Raw genomic sequence first — 21063 nt, 5'->3', positions numbered from 1 at the left:
TCTGGTCTACATGTGTTTACAAAGTAAATCACCATCGATGCAATCCGTTGAGTCTCAAGATGAGTTGATTACAATCAAAAAAGTACCAAAATCTACAAAAACATTAAACATTAAACAATATACACTGTCAATCCATGTTTCTCATCCATAAAGGATCTTTCAATTTTGGGTTTATCTCCTAATCGGCCCAAAAAATGAGACCTTCTTGAGGTACCAATGCTGAAACTCATATTGAACCAGAGTCTCTCCAAAATAAAACTTGTCTATTATTTATGAACACATGTAAAAAAGCTTTTTGTGTTTAAAGATTAAAAAATCGACAGATATCCTAAAATAGGAGTTATCAAGGTAAATATATTCACCTTGATTAAGAAGCATTATCTAGATTAAATGGCTTGAATTTATCGGAAACCAAATAATAAATCTTGCGTCCTCCACTCACACATGCATTGTAATAAAAATCACGGTAAAATTAGATGCAAGTTTGATTTGTCATTTCATTTCATCATTTGGGTTCATAAAAGTCGATTGTTATAAGGTTTTGTCAATTTGCTTGTTTTGACAACTTTATTGACAACCTTGGCTGGAATGGAGATAATTTAAGGTAAAAAAAAGGTTCAGGTACAATGACAATCAACCTTAACTGTAATTCACTTAAATGAATGGATTTTTGACAAAAAAACAGTGAAAATAAAAGTCAACTTCAGTGGATAATGAATAAGAAAAAAGTGTTGACATGGTTGGTTTATCTTGGCTACGATTGGGTTCTAATTGATGAAAATTAGGCAATTTCCCTTTTTTGCTATAACCTATTTTGATTGGGATTGAAAAATGAGAAAATTGCGAATCGGTTGAACATTTTACTTTGTTTTACTGATCGATATGTTAAAAGTTAAACTGATGGCGTTTGATATAAACAATGATTACAAATTTGGCTACATTTGAAGTTGCTTGACTTTACCTTTTCCTGCTTTGGTTCCTAAATTTTTCATCCGTTGTTTAAACGTCTTCAACAAGACACCTTGTGTAATGAACAATCGTGAAATCCTCTAAAAAGATATTCTCAAAGTTGATATCAAGATGGATACCAGGGTCTTCAATCGTACAACTATTTTCTTGTTTCTCTTTGTAACAGTATTGACCGTCTATGGACAGGGTAAGTGTTGTCTTTATTTGTCACAAGATGACTTTAGAGTTTAGTTGTCAAAGATGATTCAAAAGTCTAAACTTAACCTTTTGTTTGTCAAGTGACTCAAGTTGCAAAAACGATTTTGCTTGAAGAAAATTAAACTTGCGTTAGTCATCTTTGTTACTCATCAGTTGATAAAACAACGTTTTTTTATTTTCTTTGTTTCATTCTTTCGTTCTTATCTGGTGAATTATTTTTCCCTTTTATTTTGTGCAAGATTAGCACCTTCAAAGGCTCAAGATGTTGCCAGTAAAGTCTACAAATTGTACTCTTCCAAAACAAATGGACAAAATCTTTTGGATTTGGGAAACTGGTTAACTGGTGTGATTGAGAATCAATATTTGTTACCAGAAGTTAATGTAACGGAAAAGGGATCAGTTACATCTTATAAAGCATCTTTCACCAATGTCTCTGTGACTGGATTGAAGCCTGAACAGATAGTTACTATTGAGTTGTTCCTTGGAAATCCAGAGATAAATATAACATCAGCATCGACCAAAGTTAATATGGATGGTAAATACATGGTGGACGGTAAATTCACCATCTTTCCATTCAAAGCTAATGGCTCTTTTGGATTGGAGTTTACTAATTTTCTGATAAAAACTCGACTTCTCTCAAATCCTGGTTCATCTCAAGATAAAGTTAAAGTTACATGTGATGCTGGTTTTGGACAGTTTGGTCAACGATATGTTGGTTTATTGGAAAATTCAGCAGCAGCTCCTTATTCACGAAGAGTGAAGAATAATTTATCTCACAATTTGTTCCAATCAGTCAAATCTAAGTTATTATCTTCTATTGAAAGTTCCTTGAAAAATGCTTATATCAGTAAAGGGGATAATGTTAATCTAGATTTAATCTACCCAACAAGTGAAGCTCAAATCGATCAATGGCTAAACAGAACTCGATCAGTGATTGTTGATAAAGGTCATGATCCATTTTCGTTGGCAGACTATTCAAGAAATTTCTCTAATGATTTTCGACTCTTCAAGTTAACTGGAAGTCTGGAGATTTACAACGGAACCATAAATGGTTTATCCACATTAACACGAATGGGACCTGTTAAGGTAATTTATTTCAAGGATTCACTGATCATTGAATTGTCAGTTGGGTTCAAGAGTTTGACTGCAGCTTATGATTGGCAAATCAATGTTGGAAAATCATCTAGAACCGGAAAAATTACATCTAACATCACTTATATTTCAACCTTTATTCGTCTGGTTCAACCTCTCCAACCTGGATCCTCTTTGAACCTTGAGATATTCGATGTCCGTCATCTTGATCACATTTGGTTGGATATTACTGGAATACGAACATGGGATTACTTGCTTGAGGTTATTGTCAACTTGGGAACGCGAGTGATTCGCAGTAGAATAGGTGAAATGTTGTCAACAACTTTAATGACTATTGTCAAAGATGAACTTGGAAAACAACAGCTGACTAATTTGTAAATTGATACTTAATTGTTTGCTATGTTAAAGATGTTGACACAAAACATTTGGGACAGATTAGGCAAAAAATATAAACTGTAAACTCAATCCACTTTTTGATAAACAATTTTTTGCTTTTAACTTGATTTTCTTTCAATTATCTTTCGAGCTAAGATAATTTACCAATCCATTTCAATCAGTTTAAACATTTAAAATACATGACACTCGTAATCGTTATGTTTTCATTCCAAATCAGATGAATTACTTTGTTCCGCTTTTACTAACAAAAAATTAACCAACAATCATTGTGAAAATCATATTAACTACCAATTTTATAGATTTTAAGATTGTGTTGACAATTACTCTTATTCAGTTCATAAGATTATTGCTGTCAAACCCTGATCATGATCAAGCCAAGAATGATCAAGTTTGTTTGTCAAATCTTATTCAAACTACGTAATTAAAGCTTGAATACATATGCATAGGTTTACATTGACATTGAAATCAAGATCAATCAATTGATCAGTTACTTCAATAGCAATCTTGAAGGCTTTGGTCAATTGTCAATAAATATGTTAGTAGGTTGATTATTGGTTAGACCTAAATAATTGGCCGAATAAATGAATCTACAAAATTCAAAAATTCCTTCAAAGTGACATCAGGGAATGGGTTATAATCACAACCAGAGTAATCACATGTAAAAAGTGATTAGAAACAATGGATTGAAGAAGGGTGGATTTAGATGAATTCATGATTCAAGTTGAAAATGCATAATTATCAAATAAAATCCAACGATTAGATTCAATTTCATAATAATCAGCAAAGGTGAATTGATTAATACGTCGAAAATCAATAATCTAACAGAGAAAGATTGAACTTGTTTTGTTAACCAATGTAACAAGTTAGTTGAGTTATTAGGTGATCTGGACTAACAATAAGTTAATAGACGATAATGTTGAAACAGTTAAAAGGCCAGTTTAAGATTATATTGTTATGTTTTCTTCTAGTTAACAACCCAATCCTCTCTGATGGACAAGACTTGAATGAAGTGTGCTACGAAATTTTCGGTTGCTTCAAATGGACTAGGTTCATCTTTTTCACACCCGATTCACCTGAAAAAATTGGGGCAATTTTCCGAGTCTACACTGCTGAAGATCCCATCGAAAGTCGGCAAATAAATTACCATAATTCCTCCAATTATGATATTTTTAATGAAACAACATCTGTAGTTTTCATCATCCATGGTTGGCTAGATAATGGACAAGAGTCTCGGTATACCAACTTGTTTACACCTTTACTAGCAAAATATGATGTAGTGGTGTCAGTGGACTGGAGTAAGGCTGCAAGTGGCCTTCTTTATCCTAAAAATGTTGCTAACTGCCAATTGACAGGACGAGAAATTGGTTATCTGTTGTATCGTTTACAAACTGAACGGGGTCTTGATCTTTCTCGAGTCCATTTGGTTGGATTTAGTCTTGGTGCTCACATTGCTGGTCTTGCTGGTCGATGGCTGAAGCAACAGTATAGCTTGACTTTAGGTCGAATCACAGGTAATTAAACTAAGAGAAAGTAATAAATGAATATTAATTTTGTTGAAACTGAGAGTTGAAAAGAGTTAGATGAATCAATTTGCTTGTTTTAAAATAGGCTTAGACGCTGCTGGACCTTTAATTGATGGTACAATAATTCAAATCAAAAAGTCTGATGCAGTCTATGTTGATGGGATCCATACAAGCTCTGGATCGATTGCCAGTGTTGTTTTGGGCAGGTTAGGAACGAAAACACCTTTTGGCCACAAAGATTTCTATCCAAATGGCGGATCTGATCAACCCTTTTGTCCATTTCCATTTCTCAATATGACTTGTCGCCATTATGCAGCAATTGACTTTTTCCTTTCTTCAATAAATCAATGTGAATACAAGTCGACCAAATGCGAATCATGGAAACAATTCACAAGCGATAAATGTGATGAGCCACACACCATTGCAAGAATGGGATTGAAAAGCAATGAAGATTCAGGCGAAGGTTCATTTTACCTGTCAACAGGAAAAGATTATCCCTATTGTTAAAAATAAAAATATTTACAGTGTTGGCAAATAATTTATAAATCACAGTTTTATTTATTTTCAAAATTGGTCAAAATTAACAAGATTACTCTCAGTAAATTGAAGCATAATATGACCAAAGATTGGCCCAAAAAGTGTAAGTTGAAGCGTCAAAAATTTGTCAAATCGTACCTTACCTTTGGTTTTTTGATTTACCCAAAAATTGTATCTTTTCATCAACAACTGCGAGAGTTTTCATTCCTCTGTTAAATATTTCCTATTCTTTGATTGAAAACTCATTGCATTGTTTAGCAGAAAACGGTAATCGATGTCAACTCTCACAATTGTTGATAAAAGATCAAAATTTTCGGGCGAACCAAAGAATCGCTAATTAATTGTGGTGTTTAGCCAATTACCTTATTGTCCATGTTACATTTTTGATGGTCAATTGTAGGCTCAATGCAAAAATAAAACGATTGTTACAGCTATTATTAATATTAAACAAAAATGGTTGAAATAAATTACAACTTTAGTAATAATCAATTTTTATATGATTTCAAGTCAATTTTAAATTTACTTTATCCATCTTATTGGTATTGCCAGCCGTTGCAACAATCAAGGACTTCAATCAGTTGATTTCTTGTTTAATGTCATTTGTTCATAATCAGTGTCTGATTGATCATGGTATGATTTTCATTCTCAAATCACTCAAACTAAATGGTTAACGTTTAATCATTATTGAATAATTTTGTCCACCTCAAGGTATTTGCCAGCTTGCATAAGCTACCAACTTTCCTCCTTCCTTGAAGGTGTATTAGTCAAATAGTGCACCGGTTCATTTTGATTAAGAATTGATTAATTAGTCAGTCCAGTCCTTTTTTGCTGTATTTTACTGTTCCTTTATACTGTGCTTTTGATTGTCACATCTTGGTAAGAGCATGAATTAACCTTAATTATGTCCATCATGGTTGAGGAAAAAAAAGAAATGCATTTATCTAAATGGATGAGTTGTATTCTTGAATAATTTAGACAATTTTGCAATTAAACGTGAACAATTTCCATTATTTTACAATTTATTTTAAATCTTAAACAATCACAATCAATCTGTGTCAGTTAAATTACCAATTATAGCCAGAAAAGACGTCAAAGTGATCGTCTCTGTCGATTCAATAGCTACATTGTAGATTTGTGCCAACACTAGTTCAACTAGAAACATATGGTTTATAAGCTAAGCATTATACAATATCTGAAAGTATCTCAATTCAAACTTATGTAATTGAATATTTTTGAAATAAAATGTGAACCGATACAAGAAATATCACTCATTTTAAACATTAAAAGAAAGCTTGGCTAAAATAAGCAAAGAAAGTGGTCAGTTGAATGGTAAGTGTTGCAGTTTTTACGCCTTAAATACAAAGTCCAAAATGAAATGATAAAATAGAGATGAGCTCATCGATGACATGGCTTATCCATCGTTGAATTATTAATGACCAAGAAAAATATGAATGTCAATACACTGTCTTTTCTTTTATCAATGATAACCTCTGGCAATCTTGAATAATGGTTTAGGATTCCCTTGCAAGAAAAGTCCTGTTTTTTGGTTAGCAATATTTAAAACCGGTTTTAAATGGGTACAAAAGGACCTTTAGCAGGTTAGCAACTGGCACTAGAAAAAAGGCATTTTGTTATTCCATTTTCATCTCTTACTTTTCTTTCTTATTTATCTTCCTCTTTGCCATTTTTTTCTTCTCTCTTCCATTGGATCTAGACTTGCATAATACAGTTTGGATTTAGGTAGATAAAGCACATAAATCTCCATTGGTTTCGTTTTTCTATGTTAACCAATCATCTTTAACAGAGGTTGTGGTTCACATTGTAGATCAACACGTAGACAGAAAGACACCAATCAAAACTGTTGTTTAATAATCTGGTAATCAAAGAGAGGAAGAAAAAAAGTAAAACAAGTATTATCATCAGTGTACAACTAAATCAATAAAAGGCAAGTTATATTAAAGCATGGTCCCTAATCTCTTCCATCATCAGTTGCGAGACTCATCTCGGTTTATTAAGAATCACGCCTTTCGTAACCCCTCATCACTTCGCTTCTATTCATCTTACCTTTATTGTTGTTTTTCAGTTTTATTCAAATTAATCACTATTTGTTTAATCACAATGCCACTTACCAACGGTATCACCTCAACTCCATCTAACCAACATCCTCAAATTGGTAAACCGGCACCTGTTTTCAAGGGTACTGCCGTGGTAAATGGAGCTTTCAAGGAAATCTCTTTGAATGACTACGCTGGAAAATATGTTGTCCTCTTCTTCTATCCTCTTGATTTGTAAGTGTTTAATTTCTTTGTTAATCTCTTTTCAACTTTGATCTTGTCTACTCAATTGTAGTTTAAAATCAACCAACTGATTTTTCATTGTCTAGTCTGATGTAGCATTGTCATGTAACGTTTGCCTTCCTCTTACGTAACTTTTCTCTTTCTTTCATCTAGTACCTTCGTCTGCCCCACTGAAATTGTTGCTTTCAGTGATCGAGTCAGGGAATTCCAAGATATTGGATGTGAAATTATTGCTTGCTCTACTGACAGTCACTTCACTCATCTCGCATGGGTCAACACACCTCGAAAACAAGGTGGTTTGGGAGAAATGAACATTCCTTTGTTGGCTGACAAAAATCTTAGCAACTCTTTGAGCTATGGAGTCTATCGTGCTGATGATGGTATCACTTTCCGGGGACTCTTCATTATCGATGATAAAGGTATTCTTAGACAAATCACCGTCAATGACTTACCCGTTGGTCGATCCGTTGACGAAACTTTACGATTGGTCAAGGCCTTCCAATATACCGACCGTCACGGTGAGGTTTGCCCTGCCAACTGGAAACCCGGAGACAAAACTATTGTTCCTGATGTACAATCCAGCAAGGAATATTTCTCAAAGGCTAACTAATTTCCTTAGACTTTCCGACTCAATTGTTATATCAGCCAAGTCAATTTCCCATTGACCTTCACTAGCTCATTTTAAGTTGCAGTTTTTTTTGAGTCACCACCCTATTTCAGGAACACAATTCAATGATAGGTGGGCTAATTTAGGGCAACCTGATTCCTTCCTTCTACAATTGCTGTCTTTGTCCTTTACTCGGTTTTTAATTGTTATCACTACTAACTTTAATTTTCAATGTTCACAAAAGTGAATCAGATTTAAATAAAAAAATTAAATTAAACTTGAATCAACATTTTGATACGCTTAACCTTGTCTGTTTGTTAGTCAGACAAGTCAACTTGAAAGCTAATGTCGATTTGCAGCAACTTGCATTGTCTCTATGATTAAGCATTCATGTATTGAATGTTTCACTACCAAATCCACTGTCAAATCTAAAATTTTGTTCGGATGATATTCAGAGTATTACATGTACTTAGCAATCAATCTGAATTGTTACATTTATGCTCTGATCTGTCAAGAGTGTACTTGATGAGAACGCAATTATGAATTCTTTATCATATCTTATCTTTTAATACAACTGGTAGTTATTAGCTATCTTTTATTTAAAGGAAAATGAGAGCCTCCGATTTAAGTTATCTATTAATAACTTGATTTTGCTTTAATAATTCTCGAATTCAAATGATGATACATGTGATGAATCAATATTATTAAATTCTGTAATAGATGACGAAAATGAGTGCAAAACATTCATCATTTCACTATTACCTGAAAAGTAAAATGATGAGACCAAACATATCAATCATTAGTTTGATTATTTGAATAGCATTATCATTGTAATAAGGACATTTCCTTGCCTTGACAACCTTTAAACTAATAGTTTTCTGTTCATTTTTTATGGCATGCCGAGACAAAGATCTTGATGTTATTATGAATACAATCAATAAATATAATCTATTTCTAATTAGATAGTTGCATGAAATTTGATCTTTAATGGGCGAGATAAATACCATTTTTAGATAATTCAATTTTCATTCCATTATCCATTGAGAGCATCTAAACTTGATTCATATTTTTCCGATAAATCCAAGGTAAACGGACTTTCTTCGGAATTTAAGTTAAATTGAATAAATCTTGATGATTGATCGAATTGATGTGACATAAGACATAAGTTCAATATTTTACATCACTAGCGAATCAGAATTTGAATAGGTGGAAAGATTAGATCTATATAAGCAATGAATATAAATTAAAATTAAATTATGAGTTTATTACATTTGGTCTATTTGAGCTTGAGCTATAAAGATAAAATGTAAGACGTCAATGTACATTAGATGGATTAGCTTCCACAATCGACTTGATCCCGGTAAATTAATATGGTTGAGAATTCATTAAATTACAAACGATTTAATTTGGTTACAGCTTGATCCAAACTTTTCATTACTCTCAAAGTTGAGGTAATTAAATCGCAAATCCTATTACATTCATGTAAATCGAAGCAGTCTGCTAAACGTTTCTGTTCAGATTCAACAAACTTCTCCAAATTAAGCATGGTTATCATGTATTCAGGAGCATCATTGAGATCAACTTCCATTATGGTCAATAAGTTAATACAAGATTCAAGAAGTTTTAGAGAGGTGATTGAATCCACCAATAATCGAGATGATGCCCAAGATAATTTTTGTTGAACAGTTTTTCGCAATAGACGAGGAACTGATTCATTACGCCAAACATCATTTGGAAGACTGAATTTCTCACAATTATCTTGGAAAACACGAGGTCTTTTAGATGGAATAGACGAAGCTTCGGATATATCTGCTTCATTGCTCGAAGATGCAGTTGATTGCTCTTCCATGCCATTCAGATTACTTTCGGAAACAGCTTTAGAGGACTTGCAGGCTACACAAATATTTGTACCATCTCTTGACCTCATTAAAGGATTCTTAAATAGAAAAATAAAATTGATTAGACATAATGAATGAAAACCATATCAATATGAACAAATATTAAACCAGCCTACTTACCCCACACACAGAGCAATATTGGTCCAGTAAACAATAACCTTTCAATAAAAGATCACCCATCTTTTTAGCGATATCATCTTCTAGTGGCATGGTTAGATTATTAAAACAAAATTAAATTGTTACAATTAGAGACGAAGGAAATTCGGTGTTAAAAATACTAAAAATTGGAGCTGTTTTCACATGAAAAACATGAAAAACATAGAGGACAGCGTCTCCATTGGTTACTTAATCAGCTGGTTTAAACTCGTGGTTTAATTGTTTTTGTTTAAAGTGATAAAATAACTAATAAATTTGATTGATTTTTATTGCTTCAAGATTATGGAGTTGGTTGTCTGGCCTGGGGATCATGGCTTACCGTCTTTGGACCTTACCTCGATTCAATTGTTGGTATGTCACGTTCATTTACCAATCCACTAAATTCTAAGTCCATTTTCATTTCCACTTTACCTCATTTGAAATTTTACTTTATTTTTAAAGGCTTATTGCAAGTTTTCTGGTGCTCCGGTAAAAGTAAATCAAATTAATAGATCTTGGAATGTTATCTATCGTGTTCCCTCATTCAGCCATGGCTTTAATGTGCGACTGAACACTTTCAATGATGTAACCGCTTATTTACAACGCCAGGTATATTTTAAAATCCTATTTAAATCGACAAATAGATGAGAAATTCATAAAGTATTGATTCAAACAATTTTCTGTTCTCTAGAATTATAATTGTGATCTAAAATTGAATAGTAAAGCATTATTTGACGTTCAAGCATACATGTCAATCATTAGTCAAAAGCTTGAACCAGCTCTCGTAAGTACAATTATACAAATTTCGATGTAAAAATATTTCGCAGAAATTCATGTTTATTTTTTAAACTTGCATCGCAGTCATATATTTATTGGGCCAATGATGGAAATTATTCGAGTTTTATCAGACCTTGGTATGCTAAAAGGATACCTTTCCCAGCAAGCTTAATATTGCCTGATCGATATCAAAGTTCACAGCTTGATAAGTTAACTATTCTTATTGGTGACAAAGAAGGATGGACTGAGAAAGAAAAATCCATGATTGAAGAAGCAGAGAAGTGTTTGAAATTGCTTTCTCAAAAACTCGGTGAACAAAAGTATTTTTTCGGGGATACACCAACCATCTTCGATGCTTATGTTTTCGGTTATTTAGCGCTTTGTACAATACCATTTCCAAGTTACAATCCTCTCAAAAGTACAATCAACAATTTACCTAATTTACCGACCTACTTATCAAGGATAAAGAGATCGTATTTTCCTGATGTCCAAGAAAGTAAATATATTTTTATAAACCATTTATCAGGTTTATCATTTAAAAATTGCGTGATTTTGATTTGAAATACTTCTTTCATTATTGCGTCAGAATAAGTGATGTATAATGTTCAGAAAATTCTACGAATCTGCAATTTAAAGATGAACCTGATATTATATTTCAGATATGTGGACATAGCAAAATAAAACTAATGTGTCTTTCTTTTCAAAATTTAGCTACCGAAGAGAAGCCAAACGAAACTGAAAATGAATTTCCAAATAGATGGCTTGATATAACTCTTTCATCGCTATTTGCTGCCAGTGTGATGTTTACTTATGCCTATTTACATTTGAGGCATTTTACAAGGCGTTAATATAATCTTTGCTCTGAAGTTTACAAATTGAAATTTCCTTAAATGTCCCTTTGTCAGACTTTTTCCAACTATAGTGGCATGAATAAATTGTCAGCGACTGAATAAGAATCATGGTCAATGATTGATGATGAGATGTCTAGATGATTAAAATCTATTAGAAATAATATTAAAGTAGAATTCAAACCGAAATTTATTATATCGCCTCGTTTAATTATTTCATTGTTGTATTTTTAATAATCGGTCAATTCTGCATGCTAAGTCTGTGATTCATCTTTTAAGAATTGAAGTTTGCATAGAATAACAATTTTTTTGAGTTGATTGTGAATTTAAATCGAGAGTAGAAAAAATGACCAAATTCAAGACTTATTATTCACTTCTTCTAGAGATTGACTTTAATCATTATGGTTAGATTCAAGTCAGGCTGAATAATTAGAGTAGTGGTACTGGCTAACAAAAGTTAACAAAAGAAGGTTAGAGTCGAGCTAATTTTTAGGTCTCGCCATCTCGAGCATATTTAGTTTTTAGCAAAACAATGCAATAGAAAACTGAACAAAATAAAATTCGATCTTATTGGTACTTTTATTCATTGGAATATTAGAAAACTCCGATTTTGTTAACTTAACCCTGACCGCTACTGTAATATTAATCTAGCAATTTGTAAAATGTTTTAAAATACAAAGACGCATACGTTGAAATAAATTTAAAATTTGGACAGATTATTTTTTCCTTAATTAACGTTAAAAAATTGCTTAAAATTTTCGCCCTTTTTTGCTTTATTCATTCAATAATTAATCTTTATACAATGATAATTATAAAACTGGATAACTTCAATTTAAATAACATTTATCAAATCATATTTAGCGGCATTTTTACCAAAAACAAGTGAGATTGGATTTTGTTCCCATAGCAACCTTTCCGTTTCCGAACAGATCTTTTCTTGAGTTTTAGTGACTTGTTTTGTAATTGTTGTGGCTCCTCTTTAGTAGTTTACCGATCAATTAATTTAATATTGTGTTTAATCAAAAATGGCCAAGGTAAGTTATTTGATTAACGTCTTATTTTATTTCATTGATCACTGGCCCTTCTTTGAGGTGTCAATTAATTTTATTAGTTGGTGCTCATAACTGGGCCGAGATTATTCACCACTCTGCAACCTATCACAGACTATTTCTAGGTCTTGTTAGTACTTTTGCGGTTACAAGCGCAATTTTATTAATTCTATAATTTCTTTTTCCTTTGACTCCTACAGAAAAAGGTATTTCAGAAAAAGGGCAAATCCAAAACTGCCCAACAGCAAATGTTGCCGGTTGCTCCTATGAAAAAAAAGCATGAGAATAATCCAATGAGAGCAATTAGCATCAGAAAGCTCTGTCTGAACATTTGTGTTGGAGAATCTGGTGACAGACTTACTCGAGCTGCTAAGGTGTTAGAACAATTAACTGGACAACAACCCGTGTTCTCTAAAGCTAGATATACAGTTAGATCTTTTGGTATTCGTAAGAATGAAAAAATTGCTGTCCACTGTACTGTTAGAGGAGCCAAGGCTGAAGAAATTCTTGAAAAAGGTTTAAAAGTAAGAAAATTTTTTTAAATACTGAAATTATCAATACCAAACTTTTCTCATCTCACGCGTTTCATCTTTCCGTTAGGTCAAAGAATATGAATTAAGAAAGGAAAACTTCTCCGATGCTGGTAACTTCGGTTTTGGTATTCAAGAACACATCGATCTTGGAATCAAGTACGATCCAGGTATTGGTATTTATGGTTTGGACTTCTTCGTTGTTCTCGGCAGAGCCGGTTACAATGTTAGAGATAGAAGAAGAAAAAAGAACGTTCTTGGTGTTCGTCATCGAGTAACAAGGGAGGAATCAATGAAATGGTTCCAACAGAAATATGATGGAATTATCCTTCCTGGAAAAGCTAAATAAACTAATCTTACCTTAAGTTGTTTAATAATTAAAAGATCAACCTATGGTTGGACATGTTAAATAACTTGCGATTTTATTTATATTGGTTGCGGAAAACTCATATTACAATTTCATTCAAGTCTCAGAATTTATGCTTCATCTATGTTTAAATTAACCCCCTGAAAATGAGGGACTTCCACGTTAGTCTTTTCATTTTTTAGTTTCACAAGTTGCTTGATTTGCAAACGTATTACTAGTAATTGATTTTATCAGTTCCAGTTTTAGTAGTTTTGAGACCTGACTCTCAATATTCGCAATTTAAATCGAATGGAAATTGAATAGAATTTCCACCTGAACACCGATCAACAATTTGTCCGTCTATTTACTTTCCGCTGTAATTCGTATATGCTAGTGATCAAATAACTTCTCAATGGTTGATTTTTGTAATAGTTTTTTTTTTGAATTTTAAATTTATTTTACCCAAAAATATTTTAAATATCATGTTACAATAGTCATCTTAAAGGTGCATCATTTAAATCGTGATTCAATTTCACTTGCGCTTTGGTACTGAAATTATTGATTTTGATCTTTAGATTGTGAATTAATGTACTGATCTATTCGTTGACATTGTTCTTTGATGGCTTTTAAATTATTCATTTCCTGGTGAAAAACTTTTGTTGGATCACTAGAGGTATTTGCCAATTGAGCAATCCGTACCAATCTATCTATTTGTTCATCGACTAAATGAATAATTTGATTCGCCTTTAACTCAGCTTTGGTCAAATCTTCTGTGACAATATCTTCAAGATCCTTATACATCAAACCAAGGTAAGTAATCATGCTGATTACATAGTCAACTGATTCATTTCCATGTATCTCTTTAGTTACATTAACATTGACTGCACACAACTTAGCTGCCATCTCATAATGACCCATTGATGCAAGGCACTCATACAGAAATGTCCGTGAACGCAATAAATTCCAATTAGATCTGTACAAATAATCGTCCATAGTGTTATATGATTTGGATAATAACTGGATAGCATCGTCATATTCACTTGATTCGTAGGAATTTCTACCTTTCTCCATATCAGCTAGAGCATCTTCAACAGATTTCTTTATTTCTATCGGCAATATGTCTTCTTGTTTACATGATAGACAATTATTTGAACCATCTTCATTCACGATAAGTGGGCCTTCACAACGTGGACATTTATAACAAATTTGTGTTGATTCCAAAGATTTACTGCAAGCATTACAATTACAATCAAAGTAATACCAATCACGGAGTTTTTTACGACGATCAGCTAAAGTATGGGATTGATAACTGGGCCCATAGCAGATAGATAATTCCTGTCCTGATTCGATGGTTTGTGAAGCTCTTATAATGACTTTTTCGTGGAAGAAGAATAAGAAAGAATTTGGTTGACAGCTGTGATTAACCAAACTCATAGTCGGATAAATGGCTAAACCAATTTTTTCGTTCGCTTGATGAGGAGATAGAGTTGAAAAGACGACGGAATCTTCATTATGTACTAAGAATGTTTTGTTTATCAATAATTGATGAAAATGTAACAAGCTTAAGGATACCAGAGATTTCAACGATGGTAAAGATTTCAATTCGGTTGATGATGGATAGATTGTCTGAATTAATATACTGAGAAAGAGAGATGCAAGAACCAGATCACTCGAGATTGTTGGAGAAAAAGCGAGTTTCTTTATACTAGAATAATCAGAATAGTAAATTTGATCCGATCGGTTTTCACAAGTTGATTGGGAATTTTGTTTCATCAGTGATTTGATCATCAACCTTAACACTAACTGAATCAATGGATCGTTGATATTAGGAATGAGAGGGTGACAGGAAAATTTTACATGAACTTCATCAGAGGTTCGACAGTCTAATGAGCAATATTGTACCACTGGACAAACTGGACAAGGCACGCTAAATCCATCAAATGGTTTGCAGCAATTTTGACAATAGTCATCATAACAATCAGAGAACAATGCATGAGCATAAGGAACATCTTTAACTAGAATTTCTCCAAAGTTAATGGTTTCATTAGCTTTTAAGCCTCTACCTTTTTTGGGATCATACGTTATTGATACTTTCATTGAAGCATTCGGTATTTCTGGGTTGACTTTTTCAATGACGGGTTCCTCAATTTCTTCAATATCATCCAAGTCCAATTTAAGCGATTCAACTAGTTTTGATACTTCATCTCCATTAGTTTGATTATCAGGCGGCAGTACATCTCTAGCAATTTTTAGTTTGTCCAGGCACTTTAATTTCCTTTTCAACAATTTATCAATCTTTTCTTGTGGGTAACCATGTTTAATAGCCATATCTATGTCGTTGATAGCTTCTTTCCATCTTTCACATTCATAGTTGATAGCCGATCGGTTCGCATACGATAAACACAGTTGGTTATCCTCAGTCGATCCATTATCAACGGCAAATCGAATAGCTTGTGTGTAACAATTGTGAGCTTCGCCAAATTGTTTATCTGAATAATATTTGTTACCTTTCAAGCGAAATTCCTTGGCCTTTTGGTCACTTTTACATTTTGGATATTTACTTAGTCTCTCGTCACTGTTGTCCAACAAAGCTGCTTTCATTCGGTCAGTAAAACAATCAACCAAAGATTGTTCAAGAAGCATAGTGCTGACTCTATCATCATCAGGTGATAGACTATTAAACTTTTCCAAAAATGAATCGACATCGATGCCAGCAGATACAGCCCATTGGTTCAAAGTGTGTATCAACTCCTTGGACACTTCATCTTGAATAGGAAAACTCATGTCATTCATTAAATTATAATTAATTTTGCAGTTCAAACAAGAAATATTGCTTCAAAACGTTTAAATATTGAAATAAAAACATACACATGGTGTCTCCATAGAAACACAAATTCACGCTTTTTGCTCCAAAAAAGCAACGCGACTTTGAAAAATATTTAAAATAAAAATATGTTTTGAATAATGCATGTGATTTTATTTAATTTTAATTATAACTGCTGCGTTTAAATCAGTCATTATTTTTTGCATATGTTCGATCAACATAAGTTTTCTTTAATTACTCTAGTTATTTCTTGAAATATTTTTACTGAACTTGCATCAGCTGATATTTTGTTGCTCTAAAATTACTGTCGATAAACTAATTGATTACTATCCTTCAAAAGCAAGTCTTTAGTAATAAGTCAACCATGTTTATTAATGGTTCAAAGGTGACAGATGATTTCTATGACAAAGGAGCCAATTACTGGAAAACTGTTGATGCTACTATTGATGGAATGCTCGGTGGTTTTGCTCACATCTCAAACATTGACATTAAAGGTTCTAAAAAATTTTTATCCCAATTTATTGAGCCACTGAATCCACCGGACAAGAAAAAAGGTAAATAACATTTGACCTGTAAATGCATATCTTTCAAATCTAACCTATCATTAATCGTTTATTTACAGTTCCAATTGATCATCAATTAAAGTCTGAAAACAAAAGACGTGCTTTAGATTGTGGAGCTGGTATCGGTCGTGTTACCAAAAATCTATTGCTGGACTTTTTCCATGTTGTAGATCTTCTTGATGTAAACCAATCATTCCTTGAAGAAGCTCGTAACCACATTGGTCCAGATATTTATGATAAGAGGATTGGTCAAGCTTATTGTTCATCATTACACGAATTCAAGCCCAACGAAGGTATCGAGTATGATGTAATTTGGTGTCAATGGGTTACTGGACATTTAACTGATACTCATTTCATTGATTTCCTTCTAAAATGTCGACAAATATTAAAGCCAGACGGATTGATCATAATAAAAGATAATCATACTTCCTCAGATGAAATCGATGATGATATGAACGATAGTTCAGTGACTAGACCACATTGGCTTTATAAGGACATTTTCACAAAAGCTGGTTTAAATTTAATTTCAGAAAAAAGACAATATCAATTTCCGAAAGGTTTATATCCAGTTAGAATGTTTGCCATGAAAGCAGAAAAAATTGAATTGAACCAAAAATAACATAACAAAATCAACAAGGTGTCTAAAATAGCGAAAAATTATTACGATTCAATAAATTGTTGGTTTGATTTGTTGTAAACACAATTAATGCATGAGATCTATTAAACTAAATCTACAGCATTTTAATTTTGAACAAAATTTTTAAATAAAAGGTTTATATTATTTATTAAAATAAACTGTTTCCATAACATTAATACATTTCAAGAAAAATTATCTTATCTTATATTACATAACAGAATATCAATAATAATTAATCAAAATTATCTAACCTAGGATTGTTAAACGCTAAAATAGATTAATACCAAGAAGATTTGGTCCAGTCCAACCATATATCTATAACTAGCGGATAAATCATTGATGCAGATGAAATCAGATAAGCTATCCCTGGATTAAAACTGATTGTTGCATTAAAAACTGTCGTAAAAAATATATTGCACAGTAAAGGAGAAAAAGCTTCGATTGCAGCAAGTAGAGAATAAATTTGGCCAATTTCATCTGATTTTATCATTCGAGCAAGAAAAGAGCGCATTGAAATGAGTTGGAGACCAGAAAGCACACCAACACTATGAGAAACGATATAACCAGTTGGTGATAACCAGAACCCTCTAATAGCTGCTGCTGATATTAGCGAAATGCAACCGATAATGGACAATTTTGTATCAGTCATGGCAAATTTACTGACTAAAATTGGTGTGACAACGAAAGAGCTAATTGAAGTTAATAACATAAAAAGGGGTGAAATTTTTGAATAATATTTGGCATTCCAATGATAAACTTTTTGAGCGAAAGGAAATCCAATAGCAACTTCACTCAAGTAACCGCTAAGAATGAAAAATGCTATCGCAATGGTGTGCCAAATACGACACCGAAGACCATTTTCTCGTTTTTTGAAACATGTATGTATCATGGCTTTCAGGTTTTCGTATTTGAAAATCTTTGAAAATGCTTGAATAAAACTGCACAAACATTTGCCCGGCTTACTTGTCGTCTTAGCTAAATTGTCCAACTTCGAAGTTTTATAGCTTTCTTTACCCACTCCATTCTGTTCATCTTCTTCTTGTTCAACTGCTTCTCCTGAATCATTCAATAACACCAGCGCCCAAACAGCAGCTAATAAGCTAAAAGCTCCGGATAAAATGTAAACTCCAATATAATTTCGTGGTTGACCAGCAATCCAAGGTTTAGATGTGAGGATTAACCCGCCTAGATAAGTACTTATTGGAAAGGCTGAAGACAAGGGAGATTTAGAGCAAGTCAAAGTAGACCCAAACTCAAATACTTACAAATGGCAGAGAAAAACTCGAGGACAGCAAACCTAACAGCTCGAAATTCGGCCAATGTTTTACGGGTAACATATGCATACACACCAACGTATATGATTGAGATGTCACCACCCATTCCTCTGAAAAAAGAAGCTATAAGAATGAATCTGTAATCTGATAATAAAAGAGAAGGTTAATTATAACGAAAAAAATTCTACATAATGAAATATGAAACAGAAAAATTACCGAAAATATAATAACAACTTACCAGCTTTGAATTGAAGGCAGTTGATGATGGTTAATAATGCATCCATAAAGATTCCTAAAGTTGGAACAGCCAAAATGAATTTAGTATGTTCTGGATATGAGTCGAGCCAGCACCCGACAAAAAGGTTTAAAAAGATTCCAGGTAAAGTTATCATTAGGCTCTGATAATTTTTGTAATAAGCTGCTCGGGTTAAAACGTAATTTTTATCCGCTTCTCTTGATTCATCCACATTTTCAATGTTTAAACAAATAGACTGGTTAAGTTTTAGTTCATTGAGACAAATTTTATCCTCAACCAGTTGGTTTAGACTCAAGTGGACAATGACCGAGCTAATGTTGAATAATACTAGAAAAACATCAACCCGAAGCAATTTAAACATTGATATAACATCTTTTCTGGTCAATTTTATCATTTTAAATATAATATTGATTTTCTCATAATATTATCTAGACATAGATGTAGTTGAGTTGAAATCGGAATTACAATTGAACACTGTCGTGATTTTGACTTGAAGTAAATTAAGTTCAAAATAAAAAGTCCCAAAGAGCCAATAAATCAAACATTAAAGATAGAAATGAAGATTAATTGTTGCTATCCAATTTCAACAGTGACAATGATTTTCCTAAATTACATGGAAAATTGTTACTTAGTTACAATTTACTAATTACTTCCTTGATTTCTATTTGGTAACAATTTAAATTTTTCTTAGCTTCAGCTTACACAAAATACGATATCATTTCATGATCAATGTCAGATGATTTCAATGGGTTATAAAGTTATAATAACCTAGAAGTCGGCGATTATATAACCAATAACAATTATGCAATTGTTACCAACGAAAATGCGGAAACTTCTATCGTTTTCAATAAGAAATTTTGTCTTACAATCTTTGCTTTCATGCAGTTTAGATGAGCAACTGAGCAATACTCAACACCTTCAGTACAAAGGTTGCATATTCAGAAACGATCATTCAATTCAACAATTCATGGACTGTGTTATAGAATTCATAGAATTTTGATTGTCTCTGAGATCTGCTTTGGACCATCATTAGTTCTGGAATTATGCATATCTGTGTACAGCGAATGAATGCTACAAATCGAGCTCTCAAGTAGAATCATCTCAATAGTTGTTAATTGCTTAGTTATTTGATCATCCCTCTCAATCTTTCAACAGATTTTTCGTGTGCACCTCGTTCCATCGAAGTATACAACAATTTCTGGCATTTTGATTGAGGTTTGGTCTGATCTTTGACTTGTTAAGCAGTTTTAAGCAACTGTTAATTGGCTCTTTCGGTTAAAAGTTAAATGACAGTTGCGTTAATAATAACGAAAAATATTTAAGGAGTATTGACAAAACTTATTTATTCGAGTTGAAAGTGATACTTGAGAGTTTGAAAAGGCAGAACTGAATCCTTTTGTGCTAATGCAAAGCTTATACTTGTACTATGGATAGAAATTAATATTTTAGGTTTTACCAGTTTTTAATGATTGCATGAGTTTTCTGGCTTTCACTTTTTAAAAATGAGGATTGTTGAAAAACTTTGACTTTTGAGTTGAGAGTTGGGACTGTGTAGCTTTATATGGGCAAAACTGAACCCATTAGTGCTATTGAAAAGTTTCTCCGATCGATAGTTGCACATAAAATCGACTCCAAAGTTGAAACTTCGATCGTCTTTTATTCAATTATGGAAGCAAATTTTTTCATCAAACTCATTTCACGGATGCTACTTTTGATGGCAAACCTGAAAATCTTATTTCTAGAAATAAAAGTTTCTATTTTCTGTAAAACAATTAAGTTCGATTTTCATTCAAACCAACAGCATTCTTTGACTAAAAGAGTTAGAGAACTGAAACTCAGCATTCATGCTGAAAAATTGTTGTTAAACATCAAAAACTAAACACTTTTTTCAATTCAACGACAGTTCTCTTGATTTAGGCCATTGAACTAAAAACTTTGACCTTCAATATTTCGAGAATGGAAGCATCTGAAACCACCATTCTTTGATCAATAGTTAGATTTTGTTATGGGCTATCATGCAATGTCTAGATAATTTGAGAAAGCATGTAAATGTTATAGCATTTTACTATTTGAGTCTGAGATGTGAGATTTGATGCATCATTTGCTTGAAGTAACGCTTCTATTATGAAGGATATTAATTATTGGATGAATTAACTCAGCTTTCCTTCATTACATGTATTCAACATAGCATGTTATAACCCAGAATAAAACCTAATAATTGATCAAAGAATGATGATTTTAGGTGCCACCATTCTCGAAATATTGATGGTCAAAGTTTTTAGTTCAATGGTCTAAATCAAGAGAACT

General features: G+C 32.6%; 9 protein-coding genes across 9 annotated transcripts; 6 read left to right on the top strand and 3 right to left on the bottom strand.

The window, feature by feature from the left end:
* The first annotated feature begins 709 nt into the window (after positions 1 to 709).
* LOC107362829 (uncharacterized) lies at positions 710 to 2757 on the top strand. Its single transcript, XM_015929965.3, has 2 exons — positions 710 to 1156; positions 1412 to 2757. Exons 1-2 carry the CDS (start codon positions 1081 to 1083, stop codon positions 2635 to 2637), a joined length of 1302 nt encoding a protein of 433 aa, XP_015785451.2. The 5' UTR covers positions 710 to 1080; the 3' UTR covers positions 2638 to 2757.
* A 773-nt stretch (positions 2758 to 3530) lies between these two features.
* Positions 3531 to 4716, top strand: LOC107362540 (pancreatic lipase-related protein 2). The gene is made up of 2 exons (XM_089266766.1): positions 3531 to 4166; positions 4264 to 4716. The coding sequence occupies exons 1-2, from the start codon at positions 3569 to 3571 to the stop codon at positions 4683 to 4685; spliced, it is 1020 nt and encodes a 339-aa protein (XP_089122892.1). The 5' UTR covers positions 3531 to 3568; the 3' UTR covers positions 4686 to 4716.
* A 1979-nt stretch (positions 4717 to 6695) lies between these two features.
* On the top strand, positions 6696 to 7902 carry Prx2 (Peroxiredoxin 2). Its single transcript, XM_015929632.3, has 2 exons — positions 6696 to 7003; positions 7166 to 7902. The coding sequence occupies exons 1-2, from the start codon at positions 6834 to 6836 to the stop codon at positions 7620 to 7622; spliced, it is 627 nt and encodes a 208-aa protein (XP_015785118.2). The 5' UTR covers positions 6696 to 6833; the 3' UTR covers positions 7623 to 7902.
* Positions 7903 to 8862: 960 nt separating this feature from the next.
* Positions 8863 to 9825, bottom strand: LOC107362542 (protein ZNRD2). Its single transcript, XM_015929634.3, has 2 exons — positions 9638 to 9825; positions 8863 to 9555 (listed from the first exon to the last, which is right to left on the bottom strand). Exons 1-2 carry the CDS (start codon positions 9725 to 9727, stop codon positions 9010 to 9012), a joined length of 636 nt encoding a protein of 211 aa, XP_015785120.1. The 5' UTR covers positions 9728 to 9825; the 3' UTR covers positions 8863 to 9009.
* Positions 9826 to 9871: 46 nt separating this feature from the next.
* On the top strand, positions 9872 to 11466 carry LOC107362541 (metaxin-1). The gene is made up of 5 exons (XM_015929633.3): positions 9872 to 10024; positions 10115 to 10261; positions 10344 to 10436; positions 10514 to 10925; positions 11141 to 11466. The coding sequence occupies exons 1-5, from the start codon at positions 9956 to 9958 to the stop codon at positions 11275 to 11277; spliced, it is 858 nt and encodes a 285-aa protein (XP_015785119.1). The 5' UTR covers positions 9872 to 9955; the 3' UTR covers positions 11278 to 11466.
* A 758-nt stretch (positions 11467 to 12224) lies between these two features.
* Positions 12225 to 13269, top strand: RpL11 (ribosomal protein L11). Its single transcript, XM_015929712.3, has 3 exons — positions 12225 to 12311; positions 12527 to 12850; positions 12927 to 13269. Exons 1-3 carry the CDS (start codon positions 12303 to 12305, stop codon positions 13203 to 13205), a joined length of 612 nt encoding a protein of 203 aa, XP_015785198.1. The 5' UTR covers positions 12225 to 12302; the 3' UTR covers positions 13206 to 13269.
* Positions 13270 to 13618: 349 nt separating this feature from the next.
* Positions 13619 to 16097, bottom strand: LOC107362616 (protein-lysine N-methyltransferase SMYD4). Its single transcript, XM_089266761.1, has one exon. It carries the CDS (start codon positions 15993 to 15995, stop codon positions 13758 to 13760), a length of 2238 nt encoding a protein of 745 aa, XP_089122887.1. The 5' UTR covers positions 15996 to 16097; the 3' UTR covers positions 13619 to 13757.
* A 15-nt stretch (positions 16098 to 16112) lies between these two features.
* Ntmt (N-terminal methyltransferase) lies at positions 16113 to 17402 on the top strand. The gene is made up of 2 exons (XM_015929711.3): positions 16113 to 16580; positions 16649 to 17402. The coding sequence occupies exons 1-2, from the start codon at positions 16391 to 16393 to the stop codon at positions 17206 to 17208; spliced, it is 750 nt and encodes a 249-aa protein (XP_015785197.1). The 5' UTR covers positions 16113 to 16390; the 3' UTR covers positions 17209 to 17402.
* LOC107362613 (proton-coupled folate transporter-like) lies at positions 17347 to 19256 on the bottom strand. The gene is made up of 3 exons (XM_015929710.3): positions 18739 to 19256; positions 18492 to 18644; positions 17347 to 18435 (listed from the first exon to the last, which is right to left on the bottom strand). Exons 1-3 carry the CDS (start codon positions 19148 to 19150, stop codon positions 17504 to 17506), a joined length of 1497 nt encoding a protein of 498 aa, XP_015785196.2. The 5' UTR covers positions 19151 to 19256; the 3' UTR covers positions 17347 to 17503.
* Between the last annotated feature and the right edge of the window lie 1807 nt (positions 19257 to 21063).

This window comes from Tetranychus urticae, chromosome 1 (assembly GCF_039701765.1).
Source record: "Tetranychus urticae isolate SD_2017Ah chromosome 1, NJAU_TeUrti_SD_1.0, whole genome shotgun sequence".
NCBI lineage: Eukaryota > Metazoa > Arthropoda > Arachnida > Trombidiformes > Tetranychidae > Tetranychus > Tetranychus urticae.
Note: the sequence above shows the minus strand (reverse complement) of the source record. Positions and strands in the feature narration are given on the sequence as shown.

Coding starts and splice junctions, on each gene's coding strand:
- RpL11 (XM_015929712.3), top strand. Junction 12,851..12,926: donor TTCTTGAAAAAGGTTTAAAA/GTAAGAAAATTT, acceptor TCTTTCCGTTAG/GTCAAAGAATATGAATTAAG.
- LOC107362541 (XM_015929633.3), top strand. CDS start 9,956: ATGGAGTTGGTTGTCTGGCCTGGGGATCATGGCTTACCGTCTTTGGAC. Junction 10,437..10,513: donor AAAAGCTTGAACCAGCTCTC/GTAAGTACAATT, acceptor CTTGCATCGCAG/TCATATATTTATTGGGCCAA. Junction 10,926..11,140: donor TTTTCCTGATGTCCAAGAAA/GTAAATATATTT, acceptor TTCAAAATTTAG/CTACCGAAGAGAAGCCAAAC.
- LOC107362613 (XM_015929710.3), bottom strand. CDS start 19,150: ATGATAAAATTGACCAGAAAAGATGTTATATCAATGTTTAAATTGCTT. Junction 18,645..18,738: donor CTGCCTTCAATTCAAAGCTG/GTAAGTTGTTAT, acceptor TTTTATTATCAG/ATTACAGATTCATTCTTATA. Junction 18,436..18,491: donor CGAGTTTTTCTCTGCCATTT/GTAAGTATTTGA, acceptor CCTTGTCTTCAG/CCTTTCCAATAAGTACTTAT.
- LOC107362542 (XM_015929634.3), bottom strand. CDS start 9,727: ATGCCACTAGAAGATGATATCGCTAAAAAGATGGGTGATCTTTTATTG. Junction 9,556..9,637: donor AATATTGCTCTGTGTGTGGG/GTAAGTAGGCTG, acceptor TTTCTATTTAAG/AATCCTTTAATGAGGTCAAG.
- Prx2 (XM_015929632.3), top strand. CDS start 6,834: ATGCCACTTACCAACGGTATCACCTCAACTCCATCTAACCAACATCCT. Junction 7,004..7,165: donor TTCTTCTATCCTCTTGATTT/GTAAGTGTTTAA, acceptor TCTTTCATCTAG/TACCTTCGTCTGCCCCACTG.
- LOC107362616 (XM_089266761.1), bottom strand. CDS start 15,995: ATGAATGACATGAGTTTTCCTATTCAAGATGAAGTGTCCAAGGAGTTG.
- Ntmt (XM_015929711.3), top strand. CDS start 16,391: ATGTTTATTAATGGTTCAAAGGTGACAGATGATTTCTATGACAAAGGA. Junction 16,581..16,648: donor TCCACCGGACAAGAAAAAAG/GTAAATAACATT, acceptor GTTTATTTACAG/TTCCAATTGATCATCAATTA.
- LOC107362829 (XM_015929965.3), top strand. CDS start 1,081: ATGGATACCAGGGTCTTCAATCGTACAACTATTTTCTTGTTTCTCTTT. Junction 1,157..1,411: donor ATTGACCGTCTATGGACAGG/GTAAGTGTTGTC, acceptor GTGCAAGATTAG/CACCTTCAAAGGCTCAAGAT.
- LOC107362540 (XM_089266766.1), top strand. CDS start 3,569: ATGTTGAAACAGTTAAAAGGCCAGTTTAAGATTATATTGTTATGTTTT. Junction 4,167..4,263: donor GACTTTAGGTCGAATCACAG/GTAATTAAACTA, acceptor GTTTTAAAATAG/GCTTAGACGCTGCTGGACCT.